This window comes from Pogoniulus pusillus, chromosome 29 (genome assembly GCF_015220805.1).
Source record: "Pogoniulus pusillus isolate bPogPus1 chromosome 29, bPogPus1.pri, whole genome shotgun sequence".
Classification (NCBI taxonomy): Eukaryota; Metazoa; Chordata; class Aves; order Piciformes; family Lybiidae; genus Pogoniulus; species Pogoniulus pusillus.
In genome coordinates, this window is record NC_087292.1 from 14,033,747 (window position 1) to 14,056,554 (window position 22,808).

At 50.7% G+C, this 22,808-nt stretch overlaps 1 protein-coding gene across 1 annotated transcript; it reads right to left on the minus strand.

Annotated features, from left to right (window-relative positions):
- Positions 1-2,297: 2,297 nt before the first annotated feature.
- On the minus strand, positions 2,298-15,209 carry GATA5 (GATA binding protein 5). Its single transcript, XM_064167459.1, has 6 exons — positions 14,634-15,209; positions 12,409-12,575; positions 6,293-6,418; positions 5,373-5,460; positions 4,454-4,578; positions 2,298-3,267 (listed from the first exon to the last, which is right to left on the minus strand). The coding sequence occupies exons 1-6, from the start codon at positions 15,151-15,153 to the stop codon at positions 3,112-3,114; spliced, it is 1,182 nt and encodes a 393-aa protein (XP_064023529.1). The 5' UTR covers positions 15,154-15,209; the 3' UTR covers positions 2,298-3,111.
- Positions 15,210-22,808: the final 7,599 nt, after the last annotated feature.

Genomic DNA, 22,808 nt, shown 5'->3' on the forward strand with positions numbered 1-22,808 from the left:
CTCAACATGTCACCTTGGGTGACTGCAGGTCACCTGAGCCCAGGCTACGTCACCCATTTTCCTGAGTCATAAAAGCACAGTTTGGGGTGGATTTGGGGATGGTGGCACTCATTGCCCATTGTCTTAATGCTCAGGGGCAGTTTGGGGTGGATTTGGGGATGGTGGCACTCATTGCCCATTGTCTTAATGCTCAGGGGCAGTTTGGGGTGGATTTGGGGATGGTGGCACTCATTGCCCATTGTCTGGATGCCCAGGGGCAGTTTGGGGTGGATTTGGGGATGGTGGCACCCATTGCCCATTGTCTGGATGCCCAGGGGCAGTTTGGGCTGGATTTGGGGATGGTGCCGCCCATTGTCTTGATGCTCAGGGGCAGTTTGGGCTGGATTTGGGGATGGTGGCACCCATTGCCCATTGTCTTGATGCCCAGGGGCAGTTTGGGGTGGATTTGGGGATGGTGCTGCCCATCATCTGGATGCCCAGAGGCAGTTTGGGGTGGATTTGGGGATGGAGCCACCCATTGTCTGGATGCCCAGGGGCAGTTTGGGGTGGACCTGAGGATGGTGCTGCCTGTTGTCTGGATGCCCAGGGGCAGTTTGGGGTGGATTTGAAGACAGCCTCACTCATTGCCCATTTTCCTGAGTCACAAAGACATAGTTTGGGCTGGATTTGGGGACAGTGTCACCCTGCCAAACCTGTGCTGCTATCTTATCTGCTCTATGGCTATGCCTGGCTCTGCTACAGATTTTGGCAGGCCAGAGAGTGGAAAAATAAATGATGGGGGCTTGGGTCTGCAGTTAAGAGCCTGACCATACAAACATGGTGTGCCACTGCTGAGCCTGGCACTGGAGCTTACCATGATACAAGCTGTTAATGAAGCTCTGAAGGTGCAATAATTGCTCCTCCAAACACAGCTTTCAACCATACTCTTTGGAATGGGCTGCCCAGGGAGGTGGTGGGGTCACCATCCCTGGAGGTGTTCAAGAAAAGACTGGATGAGGCACTTAGTGCCATGGTCTAGTTGATTGGATAGGGCTGGGTGATAAGTTGGGCTGGATGATCTCTCCCAATCTAGTTGATTCTGTGATTCTTTGCTAAAAGAGAGGCTTGAACCCCCACCTTGCCCTCACAAGGCTACACTGAGGGTTGCTGAGCTGCAGCAGGACTGGAGGGGACCAAGCAACCCAGTGGCTCGAGCATCTCCTTTCCTCCAGCAAGGCTTGCATTGAGGAAAGCATCATCCTCTATCTGAGCTGAGTTGTGACTTGATGTCAGATTCACTCTCTCTCATCATCTTTAGCCTGTTGTTTATAATAAAAATCAAGCGATCCATCTCTTCTGACAAGAGGAAAAGTTGCTGCAGGAAGCCCTGGACAGGTCAACTTCTATATTAAGGAACTATTACTTGACAGCTTCCTGGCCATAAATAGCTGTCCAGCCAGGCTGGGGATTGTATTTAGAAATAACAAATACAGCAGGCCATAGAAGTAACTTCACGACCTTGTTCCCACTTTATTTCCCACCCATATTCCCTCCTCAGTGTGGTCTTCTCCTCATCCCAAGGCCCCTCAGGAGGTTCAGGGACCACTTGCATGCCCCCAGCAAAGAATATAGAATCATAGCATCACTCAGGGTTCGAAGGGATCACAAAGATATCTATTTCCAGCCCCCCTGCCATGGCCAGGGACACCTTACCCTAGAGCAGGCTGCACACAGCCTCAGCCAGCCTGGCCTTAAACACCTCCAGCCATGGGGCCTCAACCACCTCCCTGGGCAACCCATTCCAGGCTCTCACCACTCTCATGCTCAACAACTTCCTCCTCACATCCAGTCTGAATCTACTCATCTTCAGCTTTGCTCCATTCCCCCTACTCCTGTCACTCCCTAATAGCCTAAAAAAGTCCCTCCCCAGCATTTTTGTAGGCCCCCTTCAGATGCTGAATATCTCCCAATTGCCCACCTCTTCAAGGCAGCTCCAAGAAGCTGTGGAAATGCACTGCTGCCAGCTTTTGGGACAGTGAGGTAGGTTTTGCATCCTTTGCTACAGCTCAGCTCCATGAAACTATTTCCTACTTAGGCTTTCATTAATGGCAAAAGAATCTGTGCCTTGGATGGCTGAAAGCTGAGATTCCCCCATTTGAACCATTCCCCAAACTGGATGCAAACAAACACACCTCCAGCACATCCTTTATTTTTCAGTCTTTCAAGCCTTCTTCTTAACTTTTGGATGGGCTGACTCTCAATTTTTTAATGCTCAGAGTTGGCAATCTCAAAACAGGACAGGAAATACAACAGAGGGAAAAAAAAATCAGTCTTTTTATTATTATTATTATTATTATTATTGGGAGGTTTTGACCTTTTTTTTTTTGTTGCTGTTGTTGTGTGGTTTGCTTAAAACAACAATAATAATAATTAATGAAAAAAAACCCCCTCTTTGTTTTGGAGCTGGAAAAGAAAGAGCAGAGTGTTTATTTCATGTCTGACTCCTCAGCTCAGTGTTGATCCTCTAAAGGCTTCAGAAGCTAACACTCTATAGAGATGATGGTTTGGAGTATAAAACAGTAAATGTTTAAACCAACTTTGCCTTCCCCCCCCCACCCCTTTTCTCCTCTTTTCCTCCTGATGTGGCCAATAAAACCAAAGGGAGGCCACACAGTTTACATTTTAATAAAATTAAGTTATTTGGTGCCACGTTATTACAGTCTTTATTGGAAAGTGGAATAAATTGCACACAGAGGAGTCATAGGAGGGAGAAATCACTGCGAATAAACATAGATTCTGGGATGCATTTATTTGCTGGTTTCATCTCAAAGGAGGAAGGCTTTCCTCAGGATAACGGAGGCAGCCCTGGGGTTCTGGCCTTGGGGAGGCAACCCTGGGTCACTCCAGCTGAGGTTGAGCTCTCAGAAGAGCTGGTGACACAGCAGGGCTATCCTGGCCCCATCTGCCCAGTGTTTTCCATGCACATCCTCCAAGAGAAACCTGTCCTGCAGCCACTGCTTGACACCCCACAGTCCCCAAGCGCCAGGGCAGCTGTCCTCCTGCCCGCTGGCTGTTTGCAGGGCCAGCCAAAAGCATTGGTCCCAAGGCTTTCTGCTGGAGGTTGGGGGACTTTTAGGCAAGGGCCAAGGCACACCAGGAGTCCTGCCGGAGGGGCACGCTCAGCCCAGGCTGTGAGGCCATGGTGGTGGGGGAGAAGGTGTAGTCCTCAGGCTCAAATTTGAACTCGCTGTGGCTGCCAGCCAGCGTCTCGTCTGACTGGCTCTGTGCCTGCCCAAGAGGGAAGCAGAAGGTCATTAGAAAGCTTGTTGTTAACCAGTAGGCCACTCTTCTCCTTGTCAAAATTTGGTGGTAGGACTAGGGTGGAGTATGAACAGGGCAGGTTATCCCTGGTACCACTTGCTGCCCTTTGGAGAAGCCCAAAACTGGGCAAGAAAGGTGCTCCATCTCTAGCAAGGACAGAGATCAAGTGAGGAAAAGGCATCCTGGAGTCCATCTGCAGTTATTTGCTGTCTAAACATGTCCAGTTTGAGGATATCTAGGCACATGAATGTTTTTTAAGAGCACAATATGAACCAGATTTATCAGTTTCAACTCTAAACCACCCATCCATACGGTGAAGCTGGCACTGTGCCAGGTGCTGGGCCTGAGCTTCCCCTCCATGCACACACATCCAGCCTGGGGAGGGCTTCAGTCCAGAATAAAGATGGTATGGTACTGGGTCACAAAATGTTGGTGTGTGGGTTGATTTAAAGCCATTTTTAGCTCTGCCAAGGCAAAACAACAACTCATCTGAAAGGAATCCTTGGGGCAGAAGCACAGCCTTGCAATCTGGGGTCTCTGACAGCCTTGCAGCTAGGTGAGCACTAAGCACCTTAGGGCTATAAAGCACAGATAACATCTGCCCAGGGAGCCTTCTCTTGACAGTTACAAATCTTTCCACCCTGGGTTGGTCCTATCGACTTGACAGGGTTGTAACTCCCAGGATTTCACAGATTCACAGACTGGTCTGAGGTGGAACAAACCTTTAGGGGTCATCTAATCCACCTACCCTGAAGTGAGGAGGGACATCTTCAACTAGAGCAGGTTGTTTTTAACGTGCTCAGGTTGTCTTAAACTAGATCAGGTTGCTGATCCTGCATTTCATGGCAGAAGAATGGAATTAAACCCATCTCTGGGTCAAAGCTGTTTTGCCACCTCCACAGCAGCAGGGTTTGGATGTCCCAGTTCCTCACTGCAAAATGGAAGAGCCAACAGGGAGCCAACAGACTGGAGCCCTCCCTGATCTCCAATTCCTTGGGTGGTGATCCCTGTCTTCTTCAACCTGAGACAGCCCACCAGGCTGGTGGCCCTCAGTGTAATGAACTAATTGCTTATCCTCACCATAGGCAGCAAGTACTGAGATGTGTGCAGCACCCACCCAAGCAGATGATGGCTGTGGGCCCCTGTGCCTTACCTGGGACACTGACACAATGGTTTGTCCAGGATACTGGGAGGTTGTGCTGGGCTCTGACTTTAAAGTGACCGTGCTGTCTGAGTTTGTAATGGAAGAAGGGGAGTTAGTGGCTGAAGTTGTAGACCCTGAAAGACAATCAGTAAATGATGATGAAGGAATGTAGGTGCAGATCTGCTCTCAAGACATATGCATTTTAATGGCTGCCATCACATCTCATTGCACAAACTCTGTTTTCTTTCTCCACTGCACCTCTGTCAGGGTAAAGCTTTGTATTTGGCTGCCAAGATGCTGGTGGAGGAAGAGGAGAAACCTATCACAGCCTGGTCCTGGTGTAAGCTGGGTGGTCTAATGCATGGTACCTTCCCTTCAACAGTAGTTGCACTGTTCCCAGCCCTGTATTTTCCCATTACTCAACTGTAGCCCAAATCCTCTTGAACCTGAGTGCTGCTGGGCCGTAGCTGAGTGCCCGTAACACAGAAGAAACCTCATGGGAGTATGACAGCAGAATCATAGAATCAAGCAGGTTGGAAGAGACCTCCAAGATCACCCAGTCCAACCTAGCACCCAGCCCTAGCCAATCAACTAGATCATGGCACTAAGTGATTCATCCAGGCTTTGCTTTGACACCTCCAGGCACAGCGACTCCACCACCTCCCTGGGCAGCCCAATCCAATGCCAATCACTCTCTCTGCCAACCCCTTGTTCAGTTGCTGGTTGTCTGGGAGAAGAGCCCAACCACCACCTGGCTACAAAGAGATTTCCCACCCAATATCTTCCTTCCATGTGATGTCTATACATAAATACAAGCCTTACATCTATGGCAGCCATCAAATCACAATATGATTTTCTCATTATCATAATTTCTTGCAGAGCTGAACTGTGCTTCAGGCTTCTATGATGGATCAAAGCAGAACTGTACCTGTTGAGGTTTTGCCCTTGGTAATGTTTTTAGGCTTCCTTTTCCGCGTCTGGATGCTTTCCTTTTTCATGGCCAGAGGTCGTGGTACCTTGACATTGATAAAGATTGGAAGCATTAATAGTGTAGCTTATTTATCTCCTTCCCACACACGTGTTGCTCTCCTATTTATGTGCTGTAGGTTCATGCAAAGCACCTAAAGTCCTTGTCCTTCACTAAGTGCTATTTTTCTCTGCAGCAGGCCTTGGCTGGAAGATGTATAAGGCTAACAGCTGAAGTTTTCCCACAAATTCAGTTTTTCCCTTTATTTCCTATTTTCCTTTTCCTGATTTATTAGTGACCTTTATGACAGGACTCTATTAAATTATGCTGACGGACTGAGAGCCTGCAGAGGAAATGGTCATGGGATAAAGAGACTTGGAGCTTTATGGCAGAAGTTTGAAGAGGCCTCTGTGGAGGAATGAAATCTCCTTTTAGGCTGATGGACATATTACCAACAGTTCCCAGCCTCTGTGGATCAATGTTATCAGCCATCCTCCACGTGGACTCCTTCACATACTTCACACATTCCAAATTACCACATCTAGAAGAAGTATCCTCCTTATCTCTAGTCTGGGTTTGGGGAGTTTGAGTCTGCAGCTTCAGAAAGCCTGGTAAGCTTTCCTTTTGGTGGGTAACTTTTGCAAACAGTCTAATTAAGAGCTACCCAATGGCAGAAATCTCCTTTCTATGCAGGTGCCTCCTGAGGGTGTTCTGCTATCCCCTAAGACTTATTCTGGAGAGCCTTAGCAGACTGAGCTCTTAACTGTTCAATGAGATAGGAGAGGGTTACAGCTCTTCTAGGTCATCTAGAGGCTGATCTCTCCAGACATGATATCCTGGACCTGTTGGGCTGTGACTCCCAGTGCAGCTGTGTTCCTCACCCCATGGAGCTTCATGTATAATCCGCAGGCGTTGCAGACAGGCTCCCCTTCAGCATTCCTTCTCCAGAGGGTGGTATTGGTTGTGTGGCAGTTAGTGCAACATAGGCCAGCACGTCTGGATGAAGACTTGAAAACAAGCAAACAAACACATGAGTGCACACAGAGGCATGATTGGTTGGGAATTTTCACTTCATGTAAAAATAACATCTCCAGTCACACTGGTTTCCTGGGCAGTGTGAAGCACACTTGATAGCCAAATTCAGATCAAAGAAATGACATTCAAATGAGATCACCCTAATTTGGTTTTCTTTTATTGAGCTTGATAGCCTGGCTAACATCCTCACAACTCATTTCAGAGACTTCCAACAAATCTGCTGGAATTGGTTGGGGCTGAGAGCACAGAAAACTTTCCTTCAGGAGACCCACTCAGAGAGATGGAAAATGCCAGCCATGCTTTAAGCACATGGAGAGAAATTCTCATCCTTTTAATAAACTCTTCTTCTGTTTTTCTGCACTCATAATCACCACTAAAGTCAGCAACATCCCAATTATCTCTAGTTTAAGACAACTGGAATCAATTGGCTGAAGTGAGCAGAACCAAACCAAACTGGCCCATGATGGGAGGTTATTTTTTGCAAGTTCTGCAGATAATCTGTTCTCTTACAGGCTGCAGGAACACTGTGCAAATGTTAATTAATGGCATATTTTGTGAGTGCAGTGATTGCTGGCTCCAAAATGTTAATACTTCCAAATGGAGAAGGAAAATATTCTGGCAGAAGCAGAAAACCCATTTCTGACAACCCTACTCTGAGCCACTGGAAAATTCACAAGTGTCTATGTAGAGACCTGTCAGTTAATTGGCATTTCATTTGGAAGTCTCCTAACACTAGGGATTCAAACTATTTCAATAAGGGACTTCATGAAGTGCAAGATACCAGTGGCACAAGTGATATCACAGGCTCTCTGCATTCAGGTGCTTGGCTATCTTCTTCAGCCTTGAGAAACATCACTTTGATTCCTCTCAAAGGCAGATGATAGGTGATGCAGGCAATAAAGAACTCCCTGTTTGTTTATTCTTCCATTATTGCTTGCTATCATGACTGAGCAATATAACGAATGAGGTGGGAAGAGAAGGAATAAAAATAAAGTGTTTTTACAAGGTTAGCAGTCAAATAAAGATCAGCTTTGAGTTTCGAGAGACACAAGTGACGTGCCCGAGCTTTGGTTCTCTTGTTGCTCAGCAAAGAGGTCTCAGCAACTATTTGCAAATAATGCTGTTGCTTTGGATATGATTTAGCTTGCAAGAAATAACCAGGCAAAAATAATCATGCACCAAGGTGTGAGCTGACAAGCTTGGCACAGAGGAGGGGGCAGCAATCCTTGTCCCTGTTATGGGACATGGTGTCACAGCAAGATCCTGAGCAGCTGCAGTGCTTTCTTAGAGCCTGGTGTTCATCTCTGAAGCCAGGAGAGACCTTACCCCAAAAGGGAGCAGAGGGAGATGCCAGGCACCCAAAGGGTGCAAGGGCTCTATGGTCCAAGTCTTGCTGTGGGTTCAGAGGGGAATTTGGAGGCACTTAGCCCTGGGATAACAGTGCCCAGTGTGGGCCAGTGAGATCTGTCATCACCTGTGGATGGAGAAAGGGCAATGCAAAGTGCTTTGGAAAGCCCCAAGATTTCTGGGTCACCACAGGTCCCTGGGAGAGAGAGACACACTGTCCCCTATTTCGTGTAATGTTTTGTCCATGGTGTGCAGGCAAGGGGGCAATGAGTTCTCTAACTCTGTGGCCCAAGGGCAGTGCCAGCCCTGCCAGAGTGATGGTAGTGACACTTCAGGAAGTGACAGAACTAGGGGGAATGGAGCAAAGCTGGAGGTGGGGAGAGTCAAACTGAATGTTAGGAGGAAGTTGCTCAGCATGAGTGGTGAGAGGCTGGAATGGGTTGCCCAGGGAAGTGGTTGAGGCCCCATGGCTGGAGGTGTTTAACGCCAGGCTGGATGAGGCTGTGAGCATCCTGCTCTAGGGTAGGGTGTCCCTGGGCATGGCAGGGGAGTTGGAACTAGATGATCCTTGTGGTCCCTTCCAATCCTGACTGATTCTATGATTCAATGCCCACCCTACCCACACTGTTCTGTGGGTTTTTCTGCCAGAACATCTACATCTGGCTTCTGAATCTCCTATGCATCTCTTCCGCATCTCCTGCACATTGCTCTGTGGGCTGTCTCTTCCTTGCACAACCAGAAAGAGCAGAAACCATCCTCTGTGACCAAATTACACAATTTAACCCCCAGAAAATCCATGAGAACCTAGCCCTGCACCACGACCTGCCAGATTAGGAAGAAGGAGATGGTCAAGGCTACTGCTGTTCACTGAAGGACAAAGGTACAATACACTATTGCTGCTTTCCCAGCAGTTCCCTTAAAAGAAAATGCATTTCTGCCTGCCCCCACCCAGCTGCCTTTGTACCGTTCTGACCTTGTCTAGGAAGTTGTTGACTTCAACATTGTGCTGCAGTGTTTATTTATACAAATGCAGCATACACTCAAACAAAAACTCTTCACAGACCAGGCCTGACAGCCAAGTGCTGCTGATAAGCTCAAGGAATGGTGAGTTGGTGCCTATCGAATTGACTGTGTGTGAGCGCTGCTCGGAAAGCCCAAAAAACTCAGAGCCAGCAGGGCAGGGCCCTCTGAGGGAGGCCAAAGCCATCAGAGACCTTGCTTCACCTTCTTTGCAAAGGTGGAAACAAAACCACAGGGTTTCACAGGGAAAAAAAACTTTCTGACCCCCCAATTCAATAATTTCACTCTCCCTCTTGCCAGTAGGAAAGAGATGACCCAGTGCTGATGATAGGAAAGGAGTTGCAGCACAGTGTGCTGAGATATCTGAGCTCAGCTCCTGCAAGCAGGCAGATCCAAGGCTCAACATCCTCTGCGGTCTGTCTTTGTTACTATGGCTCTGGGCAAACCTGCACCTTGGAGGGGGAAGGAGCACCAAGAACAGATGGCTGGGAGAAAGCCAAGGTGTGGCTTTAAGGACCTATTGTGTTGTACCAGGCTATGATCTGTCCCATCCCCAGCTTTTCAAAGAGTGTCCTCAAACCCACTATGCATTTCAACCTGTAAAAAAAGGCAGCTGAAAAAATACCCTGTGCTGCATCTGCTCCCCTTGCTGCAGCTCTGCTCCTCACACATGCAAGGATGGAGCCATCCATCTAGGTTTCAAACTGAGAATAGATTTAGGTTAGATGTTAATAAGAAATTCTTTGCTGGGAGGGTGAAGACACACTGGCACAGGTTGGTCACAAAAGATGTGGATGTCCCGTTTCTGGAAGTGTTCAAAACCAGGTCAGATGGGATGAACTAGTGCTATATGTCCCTGGTCACTGCAGGAGGGTTAGAACTAGATGATTCATTAAGGTCCCTCCCAACCCAAACCATTCTATGGTTTTATGGCCTCCACTATCTGCTCCAAGATGACAAAAGCAATCTGACTTTTAGGACTAAGGTATCACCTTGTGAAGTGAACCCAGAAATTTTTCCTAGAATAGATTCTGCCAAAAGTGCAGTGCTGCTTCCATCCACTGAAAGCCACAGTGCTTTGAAGCCACAAGCAGCAGCACAACGCCTGTCCAGGCTGTGCTGTGAATGTTGCCTTTATCTCAAACAAGAGAAACAAGAAAATAGCTGGAAGCTACACTGCTATCCCTTGCCCTCTCCCATGCAGGAGCAGACTGAACTGCAGGATGTCACTGCCCCAGTGTTAGCTGTGCCACGTCACCTTCTCCAGGGCTTTCAGCAGAACTTTGCTTTGTGAAAACAGAAGTCAGAATAACTCCCAGTGCAGCTTCTACTTACAGAACAAAGGTCATAACGTAAAGGATAAAGGCAACCATCTTTCCTTCCCATGTCTGTGTTTCATGGCATTGTGAAAGAGCAGATGTCATCCTTCCTAAAGCAATGGTGTCACTGTGGTCACTGCTTTGCTCCCACCGAGCCCATGCAGGTGAGGTTGTAAGCAGAGAAAACATCCCCCACCATGAAAATCACTCAGGGGAAGAAGCATTCCAAGCCACAAGGGTTCAGGTTGCTCCCTTGGTGGATTTACAGAACATGCTTGCCACCCTCTTGTCCATCACCAGTGCATCCCCACTCCTCTGACAGGACAGAGTTTGTTGCTGCCTAACATTTCAAACCCTTGAGCAAATCCTAGATTTTGAAATGTTTCATTCCAAACTCAAGATGGAAAGTTAAAATTCCTACCTCTTTTTCAATCCATAAAATAAAATCCCCTCAATGATTTCAGCTTTACTGAAATATTTCCCCTGGAGAAGAACCAGGTCTTTCATTTGGGCTTTATCATCATTGTATTGATCACCAAACAACAACAACAACAACAACAACAACAACAATAATAATAATAATAATAATAATAGAGGGCTAAATAACAGTTAAAAAAAATGGAAATGCTTTGATAGCTCCCAGCAAGATCTGCTCATCTGTGGGAAATGGCCTTAATTCTGCAAACCAGAGTTCTTTCCCAGAAAACTTAGTTGAAATGTTTGCTGAAAAATGCCTCACAGATGCTGTGTGTGGGGCTCTAGCAGAGGAGCACACAAGGAGCTCGGGGTCCCCAAATGCTGCCTGTGTCATGAAAATAAGACCCTCCCAAAAAATAAAACCCGTGGACATAAAATCCCCCATAGCAGTGAGATATCTCTTATTCTTTTGAGGAAAAGCTGTTAAAAAAAAAACCTAAACAAAAGTGGAAATTCATCCAGCACCACATTTTGATGATTTAAGCTGGCTTGTGCCTATCTCTCAACGCACGGAGAGTCTTTGCTCTGAAGAAACCAGCGGCGTAAAGAGGAGATCTGCAGCACAGCAGCGACCAAAGCCCGCCACTGAGACGCAGACTTCATATCATTATATTAAAAGGAGACCAGGAGGGTTTGGGTGAGACAGGAAAATCCTATCAGGGAATGCTAAATGTTTCAGTGAAATGCCTCAATTTGTTGTGGTGAACACAACAGGGTGATTTTCCATGGAGCCACTGCTCATTTCGGGCTGCAAATCGGCAGCTGCGTTTCCAGGGTCGGCATCAGCACGAAGCCTCTTGCTCAATCCCAACTTACTATTTAGCTTTTTTCTTTTTGTTTTTCCTTTTGTAAAAAAAAACAACCCACAACTTTTTCTTACACAGAAACTTGTCATTGTTGGGCTATTGTTAATGACTTGGTTTGCAACACCAAAACAAGAAGTGTGGGAATACACCCCGAGTGAAAGCAAAAGGCGCTCTCGGCTGTTCCCCAGTGCAGCTCCTACAAACATCCTGTTTGGAACGATGGTTTCTGATGACAGGCTCAGAAACCAAAACTGTTACCACCAAATTTAAACATCCCAAAGTGACTCTACTGAAAGGGAAAAAAAAAAAAAAAAGGAAGCTCCTTTCCTCTCTCACGAAGGGATCCCAATTGGAGGAAGCCCAATACCACATAAAGGGGAAGATAAATGTTTTAACCTGCAGAGAAACCTGCAGGAACTACCAAACCCTAAATTTCCCTCTTAGATGGGTCCATGAAGACAGTGTGGGAACTGGACTCCATCCTGCTCCCATCATGAGCTGCTACAAATCTGGACCAGCCCTGTATTAGTCCTGTCTCCTGTTAACTACCCTGCTCAGACCTCATGTGTCTGCATGAAAAACTAAGAAACAGTAATAATAATAATAATAATAATAATAATAATAATAATAATAATTGTAGAATAAAGATCAATGTGTCGCCTACAGGAGAGAAGTTGGGAGCTGCCCAGAGTCCCAGATAATCGATGGGGCTGATCGCTCCTGACTTAGCTGCAGTGCAGCCCCTCCGTGCGGCCCTGGGACCCCTCCAGTCCCTGCTGTCCTTTCTCCACGTTGCCCACCAGCCAGCAATCCCCCCAGCTTTACTCCACTCCTGAACCAAGGCAGTTCTGTGGCAGGACTAATGGTCAAACAGGCCGTAACACAGGTAGAGACCCCAACAGCACAAACACCTGACAGTCCCCCAGCTCCTGCCTTCCACTCCCCTGCTCCAGCCACCCCCAGGTTGATCCCTGCGGATTTCCCCCCTCTTACCAGCCTCTTCTGTGGCTTGAGTGGCCGGTTGATGCCGTTCATTTTGTGGTAGAGCCCACAGGCGTTGCACAGGTAGTGCCCAGTGCCGTCCTTCCTCCAGAGTGGTGTGGACATGGCCCCGCAGTTCACGCACTCCCGGCCATCCCCGGGGAACTCCTCCAGGTACTCTGGAAGAGACATCCAAGGTGGGAAGGTCAGGAACCACCCCAGGACCCTGTAGGAAAGGGTCCCTAACCCTCTGTGCCCCATTAGTACTCTGTGAGGAGCAATCCTTGCTTGGTGGGGAGTTTACCTCCGCTCAACAAAAGGTGAACCAAAAAGCCTTTATTCTCTGCACACCTTCATCTTTGAATATTTTGCTCAAAGACACCATATTCCCCCTTCCTTCTCCAGACGACCCCAAAGGGTTGAGCTCCACTAAGGTTTCCCTGTGAATGGAATGGGCAGGAGACCGTGGTGTTATCCCTGCCTCGGGCACAGCCAGAGCTACAAAAAGAAATTAAGGGGGAGGACAAAATGGGGCAATTTTCCTGATTTCCATTAAGGCGCATTTGTGGCTGGTCGCTGGGACCAGCCCCGCCGGGGAAGGGCTCGGAGTTGGCCACGGAGTGATGCCGGGATGCGGCTCCTCTTGCCCCGGGGCTCCCCGAGAAAGCATCTTGTTTCCCGAAGCCCCCAGCTCCTACCAGCGAGGTTTTTGCTCACTTTTCTCCTCCGCCATGAAAGCCCCGGGAAGAAGCTGCGGGGTCGCCCTCTCCTGAGCTGCGTCGCCTGTCTACCTCTGCCTCTCGGCAAACAGGCAACACGGAGTGAAACCGACTGAGGTTCGGTCTCATTCCTCTGGCCGCTTTTTTTCCACTCAAAATAATTCCCTAACCCTGCAATGTTATTTACTTTCCAAGAAAATCCATTATCGTATTAATAATGATCCACCGGAAAGAAAGGGGGGAAAAAAAAAAAGGAACATGAAAACAGGATTAAAAATCTGGCAATGGAAAATAATAATTAAAAAAAAAATCAACTAACTACTACTAATAATATTAAAAGAACTCGCACAAACCCTGCAATAATTCATTAGAGGAAAAAAAAAACCCATAGTTTACGCTACTTAAGAGCGGTTTACACTATTGGAGAGCAAAAATAAACGGCAGAGAGGACGGAGGCCACTATCCCGACTCCCAGACTTACAAATTCAAAGCGCAGCAGGGATTTCTGCGCCTTGCCCTCCCTCGGCAGCACCGGGGCTATCCCTTCCCGCACAACGCAACGGATTTTCCCAGACAAAGAGAAAATCCTGGAAAGAAACGACTGCCGAACACCTCCGATGTGGGAGCAGGAGCCGAACCGATGGCAGCTCGGAGAGGAGGAGGACCGCTTCCCCCCTTTAACTTTGTTCTTAGGGTAAAGATAAGATCATTTGGTTCACCACAGTAAAGATGATAACGCAGTCGAGATCCTGAAGTGGCTTTTAAAGGGCTTTGCAAATCACCGCATGAGGAGGATGGTGAAACCCACCCCCCCTACCCTGGGTTATAAACCCTGCACACCCTGAGTCCTTTTAAATCAACCCCCGAACTTTTATTTGCTGAGGGCTTGATTTGAAAAGGCCTCTTCAGTGTGGAAGGGCAGGAACTGAAGTGAGGTTTATTGTTCAACGCCTGAGCGCGTTTCAGTGTCTGTCCGAAGGCCGCAGCGCAGATGCAGCTGGGGACCTGTTTGGATGAAGGCGAATAAGGAGCCCGAGAGTCTGTTCAAATATAAACTAATTTACCACAATAAATTACTTAAAAGGGAGGGAGCTATAAATCTGCCCCGCTAATTTAAACACAAAGGTAAGTATTGAAGCACAGGCACAAAGTCGATATTGTGGGAAAGAGATATCATAAGGTGGAGAGAGAAAAAAAAAAAGGGTTGAACGACCTCTGCTCCTCTGTCCTTTGGGGGAATTGCTCCTTTGAAATGGGGTCTTTGCCTTTCGTGTCACAGCCCCATACCCCACCTCTGTCCAGAGTCAGCCACACACTCTCCGTGCCCTCACCGTCTCTCCATCCCTGGATAAAATCATCCCCTCCTTTCCCGTCGGGGATGCCAGAGGGGGAAGCTCATCCCATGGCCGGGCCAGCAACATGCCTGGGTGGGGGATGGAGATGGTTCCAACCCGGCGCTGGGAATCGGGAACCGGCCTCGGTGCCCCGAGGCAACCGTGAAGGGCGACTGCAACCTACCGAAGGTGGACCTGCGGCCGGGTAAAGCCGCCTGCCTCGTCTGCAGGCTGTGCAGGACGCTGCTCTCAAAGTGTCCGGCCGTCCAGGAAGGCGGTATCTCGGGGGTCACGTAGGCGGGGTAGGGGCTGGAGTAAGACCCGTTAACGGAGCGCACCAAGGCGTTGCCGTACTGCTCCCGGCCCCCGCCGCCCAGCAGCAGGGGCCCTTGGTAGGCACCATCGCGGCCCGGGGGGCTACCGCCCGGTGGACTGTGAGAGTAGGAGAAACTCGACGGCGGGTGAGGGCTGCCGGTGTTGAAAGCGGCGGCTTCGCCGCTGCTTTGCCCCCAACCCGGGGGATTGGTGAGGTGGCTCTGGTGCGGCTCGCAGCTCTGCAGGTAGGGCAACGTTTGGAGAACGGAGGGTACCCGGGTGGTGGGCACGTAGACAGGCGAGCCGGCCGACGAGTGGAGGAAGTTGCTGGAGTCGTGGGAATAAGCCGACTGGCCATGGTTGGGGGCGAGGGCCAGACCCTGATACATGTTCCGTCCTCGGGGGCAGTAGAAGCTGTTCAGGACCCGGCCGGATGCGCCCCGACGTGTCCAAGGGGCTCACTCAGAGGAACCTGATGAGGGAGAGAAGAAAGTCGCAGACTGAGACCGCGGCAGAGCCAGGAGACCTCGTCCCGGTGCTCTTCACAGCAGCTGGCGTTTCCCTGCCTCTTCTCTGCCTCAAACAGGGGTTGCCATTTGTAATTTCTTTTTTTCGTGCAAACTTCCCTGGGGTCAATTCCTCCCCACGGCAGGAGACGCCGCGGCACGGGGTCGAGAGCGAGAAATAGCTCCCGTGCCAAGGGCACCGGCCCCTCCGGCACCTCCCCACGACCGCACCGCCCGCCCAAGCACTTCCAAAGGGAAAAAAATAAAACAGTATCAACGCTCCCCCCCCCGAAAAAAAAAAACCTAAACCACCAAACAATCAAACACCCCACACACATACAAAAAAACAACCCAACAAATTCTTTCTTTCTTTCTGCCCTTGAAAATGTATTTTCTTTCCCATCTCTTTCCCAACCCTGGGCCTGGAGTGCGAGCTGGGGCCTTGCTGGACGGGAGTCTGATGGCTTCCAGCGCGGGCCCTCGGGGTCCCGGGACGGGCTGGAGCGGGGTCCCAGCTGCCCCAGGCAGGGGCTTGGGGCTGGGAGCATCCGCAGTGTGTCCTCCATCTTCCATCATCCCTGCTAACTTCATCCTCCCACCCCCCCAGTTCTCGTCAAAAAAGTAAACGAAAGAATTCTCAGGCAGGCCTCTCCGTCAGGGCTCAGCCGCGAAGCACCGCGAAGAGCATCCCACCCCCGACACCGCTTCCGCACAGGTACTCACATGGCAGCGGGCAGGGATCAGAGCCGGGCATGGCAGGGTGGGCATGAAGCTGCGCTCAGACCATCCAGCGAAATCCCAGGAATTGAAAAATAATAATAATAAAATAGGACAAAGTTTTTGTGGGAGCGAGAAGGAAAAACAAAACAAGCTCCTGACAGAGAGGGGTTGCCCTCCTCTGGTCCGTCCCCTCCCGCAGCCGCTGTGTCCCGTGGGTGCGTCCCTGGCTGCGCCCTGCGGGGAAGTGGCTGCGGTGGCGGCGGCAGCGGCTCTTTACGACGGGCCCCGATGCGGGCCGGCCCCCACGTGACGGCCGGCGGGGTTGCCCCGGTCCCGGCCGGGATTGGGCGCCTCCCGCCATGGAGGGGTGTGTGGAAACGGGAAGGGATAAGTCCCACCGGTTCCGGTCCCCGCGGGGGGGGGGGGTGGGTGACGCGCACTGCGATTCTCAAGGGTCACGGGCGGAGCTGGGGCAGGATGCGGCCACTGAGGGTGCCCCGCACGGCCCCGGACCCCTCTGTCCGCAGGCACCGTTGCACGGTTGGAGGTGTCCGCCCGCCCCTTGGGGAGGGGTATGGCTTCCTCCTTTGCGGGCCTTGCTGAGTTTCCGAGGATCACACCGGCACTCCCTGGACAAGAGGCGATGCTCCTCTAGCCATGACCCTCCCACACCCTAGGTCTCCATTAGATGCTGGAACACACCGAAAGCTTTCCAGTGGGGGTCTCGGGTAGCAGAGGACGTGGCCGTGAGGTTTTCTACTCTGAGCGAGAGCAGCGATTCTCCTTTACAATGAAACTCCCCTAATAGGGAGGTGGGGGTGGAGGGTGACCTCCCCAGCCTGTCCCCCAGCCCACTCTCCCTCTCGAAGCTAGGGAGATCCTTGCAGCCTGCCCCAGCAAGGCAGCTTTCCAGAGCAGCGCTCCGGCCCCACACCGTCCCATCGGAGCCGTCGAAGCCCCGTCTGCCAGGACTCTGCTCTTCCCTTGGGTGAGCAGCTGAAAGGCTTCTCTTCCTTGCAGCTCCTCCCGGCCTCACGATGGGTACAAAAGCCTTTTCCCCACTTTACCCCATCGGTAAGACTCGAGAAAGGGCGACAGGAGGGGAAGGAACGCGTAGTCCCCAGTCAGCCCAGGTAATTCGGCTGTTTTAACTCTCCACCCGCCTCTGGAGAGAAAATAATTGACTCTTTATCGGGGTTTGCCTCCAGGGCGTGCGGGGACCTTTGGCCCAAGGCACGGGTTCTCTCTTCGTTGGATAAAAACGAGGGAAAAAAAACTTTGGGGAGCCGCTTGTTCCATCCTCGGGCGAGCAGAGCTTTGCCGCCTGCAGGCCTCTACCGACAGGATCAGGCCCTGCTCGGCCCCGGGAACCCTCCAGTAACCCAGTCCAGCCGTGGGGGCCCGGGTCCCGGGGGAGCCCGCCCAGCCCCGGCTCCGAAAGGACCAGAGCTACGGGAAGGGTGGGAAATTTCGGCTCCAAAATAAACTGGTGTAGGAATGCCAGCTATTTCCCTCGGAATAATGCAACGCAACTAGCTGGGGATGGATTTATTTTCTAGCTAAAGAGAGTGTTTACATCTCGTAGGTTATCCCCGTGCCCGCAGAGAGAAAGGATTTTAAAAGGGAATTAAAAAAAAAAAAAAGGAAAAAAAAGGCTTAAAGGAGAAAAACACAAGAGAAGAAAAAATATGAAAAATAAAAGGGAAAAAAAAAGGAGGGAAAAGGAAAAAGGGAAAAAATAAAAGAGGAAAAAGAGGGAAGCAAAGAAGAGAGGAAGGGAGAGGGAAAGTTGCAGAGAAAGAAAATAACAACCCGAAGGAAGGTTCTAATCGCTGGAAACGTTCCGTCGGAAAATCGGCCCCGACCCCTCCATGTCTACGGCTGAGCTACCGCCGGGATTTCCTTCGTTTCGTTTCTGTTGTTAAAACCAGGGCGCAGCCGTGGGCACGCGTGGCTTTCCCGGCTTCACAATTCCAGGCTGTTAGTTAACTGCAATTTATTCTACTTATTTAAGTTTTTTTAAATGGGTCCGAACTGGCCCTTCCGATCGTTTCCGGCGATTCAAATAAATGTGAAAACGTTGAAAAGACAACAAGGCACTGCCGAAATCCTGCTGGATTTACCCCGTGAGCCCGATCTCGCCGGTGGAAAACCCGCCCGTGGACTTGTTGCGTGCCCGTGTTCAGCCCTATCCAGTTGGTTTTGGTTAATTGTATTTTTTTTTTTTAAACCAATTTTCCCACCTCCTCATGAAGTCTTAGCTCAGCTCCCGGCTCTCTCCCCGCCGGGCAGCCGAGCCCCGAGGCTGCAGCGATGGGTGACGGGTTCCACGGGCGGCTCCTCCCGCGGGCGCGGAGCAGCGTTGCGGACAGGTGTTCGCACACCGAGGGGTTTCCAGCACGACTCACACCAGTCGCCTCTGGACTGGTCCCATATTTTGATGCTCACTCGGACTGGTGCCACCCATCAGCAAGACCTGCCTGGGGCAACCCACGGAGGGGAAGCCGCACCCGGTGCTCTCAACGTGCGTCCCTATGTCTGCGGCTCGGTTTTCTGTTGAAATTTGGGCCGCATTTCGTAACCGGGATCTAGGTGGGGTTGCTAGGGTCCTTCTTTGAGGAAGGCCCCGCCTGAGCGATACTTCCAGTGAAGCGGGAGAGAATGTGCCGGCGTGGCACTGGTGCCAGCAGCGATTCCCCATCCACATCCCTCGCACCGTACTGGCGGGTATCTCGCCGGGGTGTGGGACGCGGGGAGCCTGGGATGTGCGGGCAGCCTCCCGCAGGGTCATCCAGCGGCTCCCTGTTCCGTCGAGGGCACTCCGAACCTGGTACCAAGACAAAGATGCTCGGGACCCAGCTCACGGAGAGGTTTAGACTGACACTAACACAAACACCGGGGCAGGTGATCCCCTGCTTCCTCGAAGCAGACCACGGACCCATTCGGAGAGAGGGCAGCTGGGAAGGCTTCCCCGGAGAGCCCGGTGTCACCCGCACGGCACCCACCGGGAGACTTGCCACAGGTGCACATCTTTTACCGGGCTCTCGGTCCGTCCGACGGGCAGGTCCGGCCCTGGCCCTGCTCTTCTAGGGGCGCACTGACACTTCTTTTTTTCGCAGGAGTTAGGAAGCGGTTCTCGCTCCTCGTCCCCCCGGTCCAGGGAAAGCCTGGTTCCGGCTGAGTCGCAGCGGGGCCGGTGAGGCTCGGCGCGGCTCCCGAGGGAGCCCTGACCCCTCCAGGTGAGGCTCCCCCGGGCCGGGACAGACTGCCCGGCGCCCCGGCCTCTCGGCCCTAATCCTGCTTCGGCTGATTTGTGAGTCTTGCTTGGGGGCGGACTCGTGGGAGCATTCTGAGCGGTCCCCGAGGGGGCTTTAAGCTCCCCTCCACCCTTCAACGAATAGGAGAGAAAGGGAAAGTGGAAAGAGGAGGGCAGAAATGTACCCTGCTGCACCGGGCCGGGGAGAGACGAGGTGCACCCAGATCGGGAAATGGCGTTCACCTTCCACGTCGGTGCACCGGGAGGTGACAAATACTTAAATCCTTTCCCTTTCCTCCCTCTGCCTACCACGGGCTGCAGCATCCTCCCCCGAGGCCTCAGCGGCCGCTCACTGCCTGCTGCTCTCGGGGCTGAGTGAGCCCTGTGGTTAGAGCCGAGCCCAATCCGGTGCTCCCTTGTGAGGTTTTGCCCCAGGACACCTGCTCAGCAGCCGGTACCCTAGTCTGGCTCCCAAATGAAGGATGAGCTGCCCGGGGGTATAGCAAGCTCCTCATGGCTTCTTTCCTGCTTAGAGATTGAGAGGAGGGGAATGATGGGGTCTACACGGTCTAATCTACACCTCTGCTCTGCGTCTTTGGTCTCTATCACCCAGTCCTCATCCCTTTCTCCCTCCATGCTTCTCCCAGCCCTTTCCTACCCAGTCTCCGACGTGGGGGGGTTGGTCGTGTGCAGGAACCAGCTCAGGTACCTCCCGGGGCTAATGCCGGGCTGATTCACAGGGCAACGGTGGCGAGATGTGATGGACACCATCAGGGCTGGAGGAGGCCCCAGACAGCAAAGGTCTGCGGGCAAGGAGTGAGCTGCCCCAGCCCAGCCAAGCAGGGACAGCGGGGATTTGTGCCTGGAGGAGTGAGGGGATGCCAGAGGAACACGCCTCAAAAGGGTTAAATAAACAGCGGGCTCCACCAAAAAATATTTATCTCCTGTTATAGGTATGTGGCAATGGCTCTCAGGAAGGGGAACTGTTAGGAGTGGGGGAAGTGTTTAAAATCTTTCCCTCTCTTACTCTGGGATCCTGTTTTCTTCCTTAACCCATAAGGATTCCTCCGGCATGGAAAATAAAAGAGGTCCCGCAGAGCTGATAGTGCCTATTGTCCCCTATGGATCTGCTTTATGTGGATGCTTCAGTCTCAGCCATTCCTACAGCTGCCCTCCAATCAACAAGGGCTGCAGAGCCCACCCCACAGCCTGCGGTATTTAGAGGACACAAAAAGCAGATGGCATCGTGTTCCCCCTACGATGGGTCACTTGGCATGTGTCTCCCAGAAGCAACTTTCACCTGTGTGATTTTGCCACGGTGGTTTAAAATTAATTTTCCTTCCAGACTGATTTATTAGAAAGCTACGTTTTCCAGAGCAGTCATTATATCTTCAGGCAGTGGGCATGGGCCAGGGCTGCAGCACCCACTGCTGGGGGTACCCCACAAGGGGTTGAATACCTCTTTTTGTTGGTTTTGTTTGTTTGTTTTGTTTTAAGCTGGGAGACTGTAGTGTCCAGGTTTATTTGATGTGTGGGATCCAATTCACCCCCAAGCCTGGAGGACAGGAACATCCAGCTTAGGCAGGATATTCAGCCCAAGGTGGGGCTCAGCATTCTACATGGGGTGAAGATCCGACCCCACCTGGGCACTTCTCCAGGAGTTTTGCCACGGGCAGAGGCAGGCGGGAGAAGTGAGTGACTCAGTCTCAGGCCGTGTGGGCATGCTGGAGGACGCCTTGTGCATACAACCTCTTTGGCATGTAAATGCTTGTGGAGTTGAAGCTGGAGGGCTCAGCAAGCTACCAGCCAGGCAATGAGAGGCAAAAACCTTCCCTAAAGTGAAATGGAAACTATTTCTCTGAATAAACTCCTGTGCTGGTAGGATGATGCTGGCAACACCAACCCAGGGGCCAGTGAGCAAAGAGCTCTGATATGAAACCACTTCCAGAGCCTCTCCAGCTACTCAGGGTTTCCACCATGCTCCCCATTTCCATTATGGGCAATAAATGGTGAAAGAAAAAAAGGAAGAGAAAAAAAAAGGCTATTTTGGTGTATTAACCTCCCTGTGGCCAGGTGAAAGGTTAAATTCACATGATTCATTGGCGGCTGAGAGACAGCACTTTGTTGCTAGGATTTTGGGGAATGCAGAGGGCTCCAGTGAAGGAGTCTTGCTAATCTTTAAGGGAGGGAGCCAGGCTCCTGTCTGACGGCTGCAGGCCCAGCAGCTCTGTGTTTCATTTCAGACTGTCACTCTCCTATCTCTCAGCTCACTCCCAGCTCCAGCTTGCTGCCAGATCTTGGGAACTGTTAACTCAGACAAATTTATAGATGGAAAAAGAACAGTTAGCCATTGTTCCTGGGGTGGGGGAGGGAGGAAAGTGAGGAGCTTCAGCCACCAAACTCATGATGTAACCTGGTTGTTGCTTGGTTGGGAGAAACGTGCAAAGGACCTTGCTCTTCCTGTGCCAGGGGAAGAAACTGGGATCATTATGTTACCACTAAACGCTGGGAGATGAGATGCTGGTGCCCAACTCACTTGGAGACCTCTGTAGAGTGTTCCCATAAAGTGGAATCTCCCAGCTGGACATCTCTGGGGTATGAGCTCATTTTTTCATTGTAAATCTCGTGATACTGGGTGTTTTTCCTTAAAGCTTCAGACTCTGGAGTCATGAGATCTAATATCAACAGCAGGGCTCTCATGAACAAAGTGCCTCGCTATGTGGGCTGCTGAGAAGAAACTGGAAATGGGAAGATCTCAAAGATTAAAAAGAATGAAATCCAGTAGGAAAATATGAAGCCCCTCAGATGGTTTGTTATTCTTTAGGAGTGCCACAACTTTCAGGAGGCATTGCTGACTTCACCTACCTGGGGAAAAAGTAAGAAAGCAACACGTTTGACTCTTCTGCTCTTGCTTCCCAGTTGGATACCCTTCCAAGCATCCTTCTTTGAGGAAAGACTATCCTTCCCCCCAGCTTTAAGCCCTATATCTGAAAAATGGGAGAGCATTTGCTCTAGCATTTGGTTTATAGCTTTTGGATGGTCTGTGTCTCCTAAATATGGGTTTCTCCAGGAGATAGACATTCCAAAATCACCCATAGAGATACACCTCCTGGGAGTGTTTAACCCCCCTACACAAGCCTCCTTGCAGAAAAGCTGTACTTGTGTTACCATCCTCATGGTTTTTGTAACCTCTTCACTATCTGGAGACATTTCTGCTTTTTTAAATGCTTGCTTCCTTAGTGGGAAGCATGGGATGGGTTTGGAGGACAGTGTGCTGTGAGCAGGCATACCTGCCCTCTTCTGCATGCAGCTGCAGGATGGGAGGAACCTGCATTGCAGTGGAATAAACCAGCTGGGGTTTTGAGCTCTGAATCCAGATTCCCATGGTGTTTTTTTTACCAAAGAAGGTGAGAAATTTTGGACTGAAAAAATACATAGCAATATGTTAAGTGCTTGATAAATTCAAACTAACTTCTTCTTCCAAGATCTGAAGGGCTGCAGAGGTCTGGTGGTTTTGTTTGTTTGTTTGTTTGTTTTCTTGCTTGTTTTAACCAGGAGACAT

Coding starts and splice junctions, on each gene's coding strand:
- GATA5 (XM_064167459.1), bottom strand. CDS start 15,153: ATGTATCAGGGTCTGGCCCTCGCCCCCAACCATGGCCAGTCGGCTTAT. Junction 6,419..12,408: donor TCAAGCCACAGAAGAGGCTG/GTAAGAGGGGGG, acceptor CTTGTTTTCAAG/TCTTCATCCAGACGTGCTGG. Junction 5,461..6,292: donor TATACATGAAGCTCCATGGG/GTGAGGAACACA, acceptor ATCAATGTCAAG/GTACCACGACCTCTGGCCAT.